The sequence below is a fragment of the Apium graveolens genome, chromosome 4 (assembly GCF_009905375.1).
Source record: "Apium graveolens cultivar Ventura chromosome 4, ASM990537v1, whole genome shotgun sequence".
Taxonomy (NCBI): domain Eukaryota; kingdom Viridiplantae; phylum Streptophyta; class Magnoliopsida; order Apiales; family Apiaceae; genus Apium; species Apium graveolens.
In genome coordinates, this window is record NC_133650.1 from 106,802,132 (window position 1) to 106,813,584 (window position 11,453).

General features: G+C 35.9%; 2 protein-coding genes across 2 annotated transcripts; one reads left to right on the forward strand and one right to left on the reverse strand.

Moving 5' to 3' along the window:
• The first annotated feature begins 416 nt into the window (after positions 1-416).
• Positions 417-2,265, forward strand: LOC141718805 (CBL-interacting protein kinase 2-like). Its single transcript, XM_074521186.1, has one exon. It carries the CDS (start codon positions 764-766, stop codon positions 2,081-2,083), a length of 1,320 nt encoding a protein of 439 aa, XP_074377287.1. The 5' UTR covers positions 417-763; the 3' UTR covers positions 2,084-2,265.
• Positions 2,266-3,307: 1,042 nt separating this feature from the next.
• On the reverse strand, positions 3,308-10,199 carry LOC141718804 (uncharacterized). The gene is made up of 4 exons (XM_074521184.1): positions 10,005-10,199; positions 8,180-9,850; positions 5,541-6,568; positions 3,308-3,603 (listed from the first exon to the last, which is right to left on the reverse strand). The coding sequence occupies exons 2-4, from the start codon at positions 9,653-9,655 to the stop codon at positions 3,480-3,482; spliced, it is 2,628 nt and encodes an 875-aa protein (XP_074377285.1). The 5' UTR covers positions 9,656-9,850; positions 10,005-10,199; the 3' UTR covers positions 3,308-3,479.
• Positions 10,200-11,453: the final 1,254 nt, after the last annotated feature.

An 11,453-nucleotide genomic window follows, 5' to 3' on the forward strand; every position in this document is an offset into this window, starting at 1 on the left:
GTTACAAATATCACTATTTTATTGAAAATCTTGTAGATAGCATACATTTTACAAATAGAATATTAAAAAAATTATTCTACAAAACATGCTTAGTTTGCAGAACATAAATGTTTATATTGCAGAAAAACATATATATTGTACTTTTAAATGTACGAGATTTGCATGATTTTAGTAAAACATGTTTTACAAGATAACACGTTTTAGAAGATATTTTATTTGCAAACGTACATGGATTTCGAGTACTCCAATAATTCATAGAACTCTACTATTTATAATTGAAATCTAGTATGAATATTAATTTAATTTAATTAATATATATTTAATTTAATTTATTATAGTACATAGTTAGAGGTATTTATATTATATATTTTTCTCACTAGATCTATAGTTAAGCTACAATATCTACGTACTTGTTAGCTATCCGGATACAATTGACTTGCATTTGTCTTATTGTAAGTTTTATTACATGGCGTATAACACATGTTCCTTTGATATCTTCAAGAAATCATAGCCATCAACATCTTTACACTTGGTCCTTTTTGCATCTCCAAAATTATTGAGATCTCCTCCCTTGTTTCTTTTGTATCTTGGTTTTTTGTTATTTTCAATGTCCTGCTTTAATTCACCAGATGTTAAGCAAATCACAGTTATTAATTTGATCTTGCTGTGAATATGGTTGTTTTTCATATTTATAGGATCTAGACCTGCAAGATAAATAGTTGTGGTCTGCATATTGTTGTTCAATTGATTTTTATCTACAGTGATGGAACATAAGCCAATTGTGCTGATGGAGCGCTATGAGCTGGGGAGACTTTTGGGAAAAGGAAACTTTGCTAAGGTCTATCATGCAAGGAACATCAAAACTGGCATGAGTGTTGCGATTAAGATGATCGACAAAGAAAAAGTTATGAGGGTTGGAATGATTGAGCAGATCAAAAGAGAGATTTCTGTCATGAGACTTGTTAAACACCCCAACATTGTGCAGCTTTACGAAGTTATGGCTAGCAAATCCAAGGTTTATTTCGTAATGGAACATGTTAAAGGCGGTGAGCTTTTTGATAAGGTGTCGAAAGGGAAGCTTAGTGAAGATGCTGCAAAGATGTATTTTAAGCAGTTGATTAGTGCTGTTGATTTTTGTCATAGTAGAGGCGTTTATCACAGGGATCTGAAACTGGAGAATATATTGCTAGATGAGAATGGGAATCTTAAGGTCTCGGATTTTGGATTGAGTGCTCTTGCTGAGTCAAAGCGTCAGGATGGAATGCTTCACACCACGTGTGGGACGCCTGCATATGTTGCTCCTGAAGTGATTGGTAAAACAGGTTATGATGGATGTCAAGCTGATATTTGGTCATGTGGAGTTATTTTGTATGTTCTTCTGGCTGGGTATCTTCCATTCTATGATTCTAATTTGATGGAAATGTACAGGAAGATTGTTAAGGCAGAGTTCAAGTATCCTAGTGGATTCCCAGTGGAAGCGCGCAGATTAGTATCAAAGATGTTGGATCCCAATCCGAGCACCAGAATATCCATACCCAAGATCATTCAAAAACCTTGGTTCCAGATAGGGTTCAACCTCAAAACCAGAAATGCTGAGGTAGAAACCATTCTAGAAGCTGACGATTTCAGCTCTGTAGAGAGTACCAGCAACTTATTAGAACAACGACTAGAACTTGACAAGCTTTGTGATCTAAATGCTTTTGATATCATCTCCCTTTCGGCAGGCTTTGATTTGTCATGCCTCTTTGAAAAGAAGCATCAAAAAAGGGAAGTAAGGATTACATCCATGTATCCGCTTCAGACCATCATCTCCAAGTTTGAAAATGTAGCTAAAAAGCTAAGATTGCAACTAACCAAGGAAGGAGGTATGTTGAAATTGGAAGGGGAAAAAGAAGGTCGAAAAGGTGTATTATCCATATATGCCGAAATCTTTGAGATTACTCCAAATTTTCATCTGATTGAGGTCAACAAGGCAAGGGGAGATACTTTGGAGTATCAGAAGGTGGTGACAGAGGACATACAGCCAGCACTGAAAGACATTTCCTCTACTTGGCAGGGGTATGAAGAAAAATCTAAGAACTAGTACTAAGAAACATTGTCTCGCAACAGCAAACGGTGGAATTTGGAAAGACTGTAATAATGGTTCATTTGTTCATACCTTTACGTGTTAAACACGAGTGCTTTTGTTGCAGGCTTGTAGCTTCCGTATCTTTAATAGTAATCCTTATGCAGCCACCGTATTGTGCTGTTGGCTGATGCTTTGTCCTTGTGTTTTGAAAGTTTGGTGCCAATTAAAACACTGACAACAATTAAACTGAAGTAACTATGGCATGGAGCTCGAAGCAAAATTGCAGAGTGGCTAGAGGCAGGCAAAAGGAATATTCAATATGCCACAGGAGCAAGGACTGCTGTTTATCCAACAAGAAAGAAAATGGTATCCTCTAGTTCTGGGCACACTCAAACTAAGCGTTGATGCTTCTGTCTTTGGTGGTGATAATTTCTTCTCGATTGGAATGGTGTTGAGGAACTACCAAAGCCAGTTTATTTGAGGAAAGACTACGAAGTTTAAAGGGAGTGTTTCAGTGGTGGAAAGAGATTGTAGGGATTCTCAAGGCTCTACTATGTTCGAAGGAGATACCAGATCAACTAATCATTATCTAAAGTGATTCCTAGCTTAGTGTCAATGCAGTAAACAAAGCCAAGCAGAACCATCTAGAGCTGGGAGATTTAATCTAAGAATGTCGTGAGATTCTTGGTTGTAGGTTAGATGTCACAGTTGTTAGAAAGCAGGCAAACAGGATTAGCCCATAGTTTGGCTAGCCAATAGGTTCAACGTTTTTGCTTACTCCTCTGTTTTTGTTGAAAAAACTTTTGTCAGATTGTTCGATGAATTAATGAATTGCATCTTTTATTCAAAAAAACTATTAAATTGAAGTATAACATAATATTGCCACATGCAATCCGACCTAGATGCGCAGTTCATATTTTTCACATATTGATCCTATGTTTGACTTCTCTTATGCTAGTACGAGGAAAAAAAAAATTGTTGTTCTCATATGTACCTGGTCCTCGTCTACATCCGGTCCCCTTGGTTCTCACATGCTAGTACATTAACTTGGTCCTCCATTTTCTTCTACATGTATAATTTTTGTTGTGCTTTTAAAAAAAAACTGTTTGCCTTCTATGTTTCTTGCCTCAAGGTAAAAACACTCACAAATCCCACGGAAGACGGACCAAGATATTATACCAAAACAGCTTGATATGTTACCTAATTGCTTACTAGCACAGACCTTGCACTTGCAAGTCATTATATATGCAAATGCAAGTAAAACTTCCCTGATGAAGAGAAGGATGATATATTGGATACAGCATTCTAAAACTCAGACAAAAGAGGAAACTTTTTTCCTTTCTTTTGAACAGGCAGTATAATTAACAAGTCCACTATTAGTTCCCCTTTATCTTTTTTTTTAACATCCTCTTTAATCATATGACCAAATTGACTGTACATCCAAGCTAGAGTATACACCGCCAACAGGAGACCTCGTGACCACTGATGAGTTATGGCTTGTGTTTACACCCGTTTCCTGCACAGTCCAATCCACTCTGCCAAAAAAGAAAGTGCTATTAGTTCTAAGTCTTGAAATGGAAGGGTACACGATCCACAAATTGTAACGAGTGGCTCTACCAGTTTACTATAATATCAAAATAAAGAGCACGAAAGGAGCATAGTTCCTCTAAATGCACATTACACACCCCTGTGTAGACGTACTTAAATATAGGCGCGAAAAAAAACAAAGCTTGTTTAAGACAAACATGAAAGACTGTTTCAACAAACTTATGGCAAATTTTGATTATTTTTACAGTTTAATACACTGGCAAAGTTTTCCTTGTAAAGCAGCCACAAGCTTCAGATTTAAAAAACAAGTGAGCAGGCAAAATATATACGTCACATGTACACCTAATAATAGAATATGAAGGTCAGATCTCAAAACACACCAAAAACTAAAGCTAATATAATTCCAAAAATGAGGGTCAAGCAGGCTATTAAGGGCAATGGATGTGATTCTGGTCTGTCATTATTACACCAGACACAGAGACTCCCCTGAATCACAAATTCATATATACTAGTAAGCAGGAGGGTCATAGCTGGATCCAACTATCTATAACTATAGACCTAAAATCAGCATCGATTTTACTGAAAACATGATAAAAGTCTTTTCAGAGGCAGATTTAATTGGTCAGCCTAAATTAACAATTCTATTGTTGTTTATGTTCCAAACTGAAACTGAAGGCGGTGTACTCATTAAAATTATATTTAGCACTTGCTCAAGCTTAATAGAAGCTATGTTACAGATTCAGAACTTTTAACGATCAGAAAGATGGGGAATCTGTCCTGTATTTGGACACAGGTGCGTACACAAATCTTATTTCACTAATAAACACATTAATTAGATCAAATTTCCAGGCAAACTCTAATAATACAAATCAAGTAAAAAGATGGTTCTGCAAGGGACTTCGCAAATTAGGCATCTTATATTTAGCTTGGTAATTGTAAAACTTAATCTAAATTAGCTGATCTTACTAATCTATCTATACTATAATATTAAAACCAGAATAAATTATTGAATTTTATAAGCACGGGATGTAAACTTGTTATATAATAATAGACGAGCACATATTATTTTAAAAGAATAACTTTTAAAATAATAACAAATCTTCAACTTGTCTTTTTTATTCGAATTACATAATAAAAACACATTTCAAAATTATATTGTAAAATTATTTTTACAAAATAGACTAATACTATAAAAATTAATTGTCTTTTAACTTCAGTTACTATTAACTACTATAAAATTAGATCATAATTTATAATTGTATGCGACATATCGCACCCAAACATTCCCTCGTACCCATCTGTATTCTCCAACCTATCCGTTCCCTCGTACAGGAAGCATTTAAAACAAAATTTCTGTATACGTACTCATACGTTGTTTCGTATTGATATTTAACTATGGCGCCACCATAACAATGACATTAAATGGAAACCAACAAATTAATAAATTGTATATTTTGATTCTCGTGACCACAGGATCGGTAAGATGTAGGACATCACAACTGGGTGAAGTGCAATATGAGTTAAATATTAAATTGACCCTACTAGATAGGATTTAACTGTGATAAATGTTGGAGGTTTAAGTTTATATTAATAATAATGATAATTAACAAAAACATTGGTGGCTTAAACTCTAATGAACGGAGATAAAAAATAATAGTTCAAGTCTAAACAATCACAAGAGTAAAACCTATAGGTGTAGCAAATTGAAGATATACGTAACTTAGAGGACTGCACAGCAATAAAGCATCAAAACTAGACTGACAGTTTAATAAACTATAATTCAGTTTCAATTGATTTCTTACACATTAGGCAAAGTTCAAGTAGCTGAATCTTTCAAGTTAATACCTTAATTCATTCATCTAAAGAACAAAAAAATTGGCTTCAGGGCAGTTAAAATATGAACAAATTTGATTAATAAACTTACTTGCGCCAACGATCAGCTAGAGAAAGCTCAAAGGGATGGTCAGTTGCTAACCCATTTGGGCTCTTACAGATTGGCTCATTATGAATAACACCTTCCTTTGAGTTCATAGAAAAATTTTCTTCTTTACCCAATGTCGGTCCAAACAAAGTTTCTGGTAACCATGGATCATCAATACAACCAGGGATCGAGTTACCATACGCCCTTCCAATATGATAACTTCCGGGTAGAAAATTCTGAGTACCAGAACGGATTTTCTCATCGCTTTTAAAGAGTGAAGCCATGGTTTTTTGATGCAAGGGACTTGCAACATTTTCCTTGTTTGATCTGTTTGAGTCTGGTGACAAAAGCCAGCTTGCTCCAGCCCCTAATAAACCTCCATCCTGACCGAGAGGAGAAGTATTCCACATCTGCCATGTTCCATTCTCATTTCCGTTGCACGAACCATCTACTGGAGTATTCTGCACATCCTGAGCTTTAGGGGTAGTCGGGAATGGAGAAGGACTAGCATTCCTTTCATCATGTAGTCTCAAACGAGATAATGGAGATTCAATTGGTGATGGCCTAATCACTTCAGATGAAATGGGTGTACTCTTAATAGGGAGAGGTTTTTCCAATTCCATGTCCGTTAAAAAGCCAAGGTCTAACTGAAAATTATCAAGAGACTCTGAAACTGGCCCCAGCAAGGATACTGGATCAGGAACATAGCACGGGTCTTCAAAAATGTCGGACTCTTCTGGTAAATATTCAGGAAGAGCTTCTCCAATAAAAGGGAACTTAGATTCAGCTGACATCTGAATACCTATACTTGTACTCATTGACCCAAAGGAATTAGTAGATACAGGAAATGGGGATGGCAATCCAAAATTAATAGGATTGTCATATTTCTTATATGAGGGACTCGTAACTTCTGATTGAGATTTCCCATTTGGTTTGCCTATGACTGCTAAATCAGAGGGTGAAGGAACAGCTTCTGAACGAGTAAGCCATGGATTTTTCGGGGCTTCATAAGGTTGTGGTTCAACGAGCACCTGTCACAGATGGTTAAAATTCAGATATATAACACAAAAATTATCTGCAATACAGAATACATGGCTATTTTATTTATCGTAGCAATATCCATATATCCTTGTAAAATAATTTAGTATCTTGCAATTAATTGAATGCATAGAGGAAACCTGAAATCCCTAGCAATGCACTTTTCTATTGTAATTACAAGTTGTAATTACATTTTACATATGTAATATACAACTAAATTGTAATCAAGGTTATAGTAAAAGAAGATTTTCATGTCAACTTCATAGCTATCGGCTATTTGTTTTTCATGATACGTTCAAACCTATATCCAGATTCCAGAGATGATAAAATCGAGCCAGTCTGTCATCTAGATGGATTCAAGCTGTGATTTCAGGGGAAAATGTTTTTGACTTGTGTATGCAGTAAATAATAATAATCATAATGATTAAATGATACAAAATAGCAGGTTGCTTAGCATCTACAGGTAGTTCTAAAAAAGCAAGATGTTCTCTTTGCCTGAAGCATTTACTTCATTTAACCAATGTCATTCTCAATTTTGATAACCATACTCTTTGGATCTTTACCAACGAATAATAGCCAATAGCTCTTTCACAGTTGAGATCTGCCTATACAATAAATGTTTTAAGTTACCTGGTTGTCTGTTCTTGCAAGAGTAAACCTAACCTTTCTTCTAATTTAAAGCAGAATTTACATTTCAATCCATTAAATTTTCTACCACACAGAATTTCTCCCTTACATTAAAATAAGAGGATCTGAACCAATGGAAAACATAGATTTCCTTAAACAAACTAAAGATTTGAGATGTCAAGTGAATCTCTTTAGGATCATGAAATCCTAATCTATAGGAGGGGAAGGGATATCAGCCTACCACATAATCCCACCATATATCCTGCATACCTGTATTACGACGTAATCATGTAACCAAGGGTCTATCTGTAAGAATCAGGTAAGGAGCCACATGCCTACATATCATGAGACTTAAAAATATACAAGTATTGTAATCAAATTCAAGAAGGCCTACAAAATAAATTGTATAAGATATACAAAAATTAAAAATGTATCTGATAGAGAATGAGAGATAAAAGGGGAACTAGGAGAACCAGTGCTTCCTTTAAGCAAGCATAAATTCTTCAAAGATGCTTCCTGTTTTACTAGAACAGATTCATATATGTGCATTAGTTCAACCAGTGCAAGTGCACCCACTTATTTAATAGGAACAATAAATATTTGTCAACTTTAGTTGACAAATGCTTAAATTCCAATGGTGAGTTAATAGCCCATCATTTAATATGAGCGAAATGCAAAATAAGGTTGATGACCATGTTACATGCCACACAAATGTCCTAAGATAACTGAGTTGAGTCACAAGCGACAAGACTTAATGCAAGTTATATTATATCCCTGTCGAAACACAGGTCAATATGGGTTCTTTCCATCCCCACTCCAAAAGAGTGTAAATATAATACCAGTAGACTACAGAAGCTAAGTCTAGTCTGAGATTACTCTCACAACCGACAAGAATCCAAGTTTTCACACATAATAATTAAGACATAATCAGCTAAGTTGGCAACACAAAACATATTCAGAGTAAAAAGATGACTTACAGGGCGAGCGGCGTTCTTATCTTCACTACTGCTATTTGATTTCGGCAATGAACGCTCCAACTGAGATGTCTCTCTCCTATTTACAGAAATTTGGTATTGATCAGCATGACCATTAGATTTGTGTTCTCTCGTGCCAGCCACAGAATTAATGGTACCCTTTCCAAAGGAATTACCTCCAGCTGCTCGTGAGGGGTACAAAGATGTGCCCTTCATATTATCGAGGTTTTTTGTTCCAGAAGCTTCACGGCTATAATTGTTTGTTAGAGCACCCTTACTTATGTCATTGTTAAAAGACTTTGCAGTGTATACCACAGATCTCTGGTTATTCCTACGATCGCTCTCACACTTCCTATTCTTTTCACTATCTCTGCCTGCTCTTTTTTCCAGTTCCTCAACATCTGAGTTGCTTTTACTAGATCCCCTGTCTCTTTCACTTTTTCTTTCCTGACGCTTTTTTTCTGTTTCTTTTTTAGTTACTTTTTCCTTAGAAGGAGTCGACCCTCTTCTACCATCTTTATCAGACTCTATCTTCTCATCTCTTGATCTCCTACGTTCTTCTACTAACCTGGAAACTTCCTCTCTTTGCTTCCTGTCTTCTTCGTCCCACTGTTCCTTTGTTAACTTAGCTTTCCGCTTCTCTTCAGCTTTTCTACGAGCTTTTTCTACTCTACTTTCTTGAAAATTTGCACCATTCTCACCTCTCCTGGCCATTTTCCTACGCTCTGCGTCAACTGATGCATCATCTCCAGATGTACTGACTCTAAATATCTTTCTCCAAACCCACATTATACTCAAGAAAAAACCAGTCAATGCTCTACACGCAAAAATAAGAGCATGAGAATAAGATTTTTCAGTTAAACAATGGTCATCTCCAAAAAAACTCTGTCCGCTATGCTTCCGCCTACCCTTCCCCGGAAAGGATCCACCAACCCAATTACCATTATCTAACCAATCTTGACCACACATCCAACCACCACTATCAGACCAAACCTTCTCATTCAACATCCTCCCACTCTTCCCCACCAAATCCTTCAAAATCCCATTATTTGAAATCCCCAACCCAGCCGGCACCGGCAAATCCAAAACTGGCCTCTTCGAAACATGGCCACAATACGAACACATAAACTTTCCACCACCAGGATTCTGCTCCCTATACGGAGTCAAACAATTCCTGCACCTCCTGGTAGCCGTCTTCCTAAGTTTCTGCAACTCAATAGCCTCAAACCTCTTCTTCTCCCTAAGCCTAGCATTCCTACGTACACGCCATGCTGACAGCTGTGGCATCAAAATCTCATACCAAAACAACGTAACCAAAAGCACAAACACACAAGCCAATCTCGGAGACGTAATTTCAAACCGAAACGCAGGAGGCAACAACTGAGACAGTGCCCATAGTCCAATAAGTGGAATCACTAACCATGGAAGCATGGTCGCAATTCGTCTCGACCACTTCTGAATCACGCAGAGTATACACATTATCCTCTAACCCCCACCCTATCTCTCTCTCCCAAATCTCTCTCCTCAATCTCTCTCTCCCAAATCTCTCCCACCAATTATATCAATTCAACAAAATTAGGGCTCAATATATGAAATTAAATATATATAAGCGTCTCCTTTGTTTTACCAACAATCTGTTCCAAACCCTAGGGGGGAAAATTACAGCATTAAAACCTAGTTTCAACAAAACAAAATTAAAAATGATTAGATAAATAATAATTTAAAATTGTTTACAATGGGAGAGTGAATTAGGGTTCAGGAACGTTGGTTTTACAATAATAATAAGAATAGAGTGAAGAAAAATGATGATGTGAATGGAGAGACTTACAGAGTGAATGAATCGACGACGGCGATTGACGGTGGCGAATGCTCGGAGGAGGAGAAGTCACGGTGACCGCCTCTATTTTTATATATTTTTTTGATTTGATGATGATTGTGTGAAAGAGAGAGAAATGAATTTACAGATAACGAGATTTATTGTTTTTTTTTATTTTAAGCAAAAGGAAAAAGCCCAAAAAGCACCTTAAGTTTATTATTTTATTAAATCTATATAATTAACAATAGATTATATTGGTGTTGTATTTTGTTATTTACCAATTGAAGAGGCTCCAAGGGAAACTGGACCAAATGGCTCATGGTCCGTTTCAACTGGATAATTTGTCTGACTTGGTTCTTCCATCTTTATACTTGGAAGGCATATCGTTTTTTCGTACAGTAATGGAGATTATACGGGGTTAGCATATTTTTAATGCATATTAAATAGAGCTGTTATTGGGCCGCGCAACGAGTTTAGAAGGTAATTGACTTAAATTTTATCGAGCTGAGTCGAGTCGAGTCATTTCATTTAATTAATCGAGTTAAAATCTATGACCAAACTCGAAGTCGAGCTTAGCAAATTGGGCGACCCGTCTCCTTTAATTTTAATTGAACTCTCGGTTTATTTAATTTCACGAATCGAGTCGAGCCTGCTCGTTTATTTAAACGAGTTGAAACCTCTACCGAACTCGTCTTGTTTTGTTAAACGACCCGAGTTGAGCCCTTTTAAACGAGTTTGAACCGGACGAGCTCGCTAGTCGTCTCTACATATGTTTTTGCTAATATATAAACCTAAATATATTTGTGTAGTTAACATTTTGGTTGCAAATAATGAAAAGATTTACGACAGTTCAAAACTGAAATGAGTACTCTTCTGCGAAGTGATCACCTTTATTTTTTTGCGAAAATACTTGTGATCATCCTTGCTTAATTAAATCGGACCTTGAACCACGGTTCGAGACATTAATTGATAGAAACATAAAATTTGCCCAAATATTGAAAACATCACAATATATGCCACTTCCGATTGAAAAACAAATTTTAGTCAGGAAAGTTAAACATTGCAATGACATGCAAATCATATTGTAATAAAGTTATCAAGTTATTTGTGTGTCAATCTATCCATCGATCTTTCTATTATTTATAGTATTTATACTATATTATAATAATTAAAGCTTTTTTATTTCTTAAAGACTGGCGACTGCATTTCACTAAAATGGCTTATACTATTTTGAATTTACACAATGATGGTTGTCTATTAAAATTCGTCAATGTGTTGGCTAGATTTTTTTTGTTTGCATTTCATGAGCATCGTCTCAATTCCAGTAAAGGAAAACTAACGGCGTTAAGTTTTTATGTAAATAAGTAATATTTTGGAGGGTAAATACGTAATATAACACTTTTACTTATCTTTGACCCTTCACACTTTGATTTCTCTATGATTGGAGGTCCACCCATTTTT

Bases quoted from the DNA above. Each gene is read 5' to 3' on its own strand.
- LOC141718805 (XM_074521186.1), top strand. From the start codon at position 764: ATGGAACATAAGCCAATTGTGCTGATGGAGCGCTATGAGCTGGGGAGA.
- LOC141718804 (XM_074521184.1), bottom strand. From the start codon at position 9,655: ATGTGTATACTCTGCGTGATTCAGAAGTGGTCGAGACGAATTGCGACC. The intron at 6,569-8,179 runs GTAAGTCATCTT...CATCTGTGACAG, and splicing joins ATAAGAACGCCGCTCGCCCT to GTGCTCGTTGAACCACAACC. The intron at 3,604-5,540 runs GTAAGTTTATTA...CTTTTTTGGCAG, and splicing joins CTAGCTGATCGTTGGCGCAA to AGTGGATTGGACTGTGCAGG.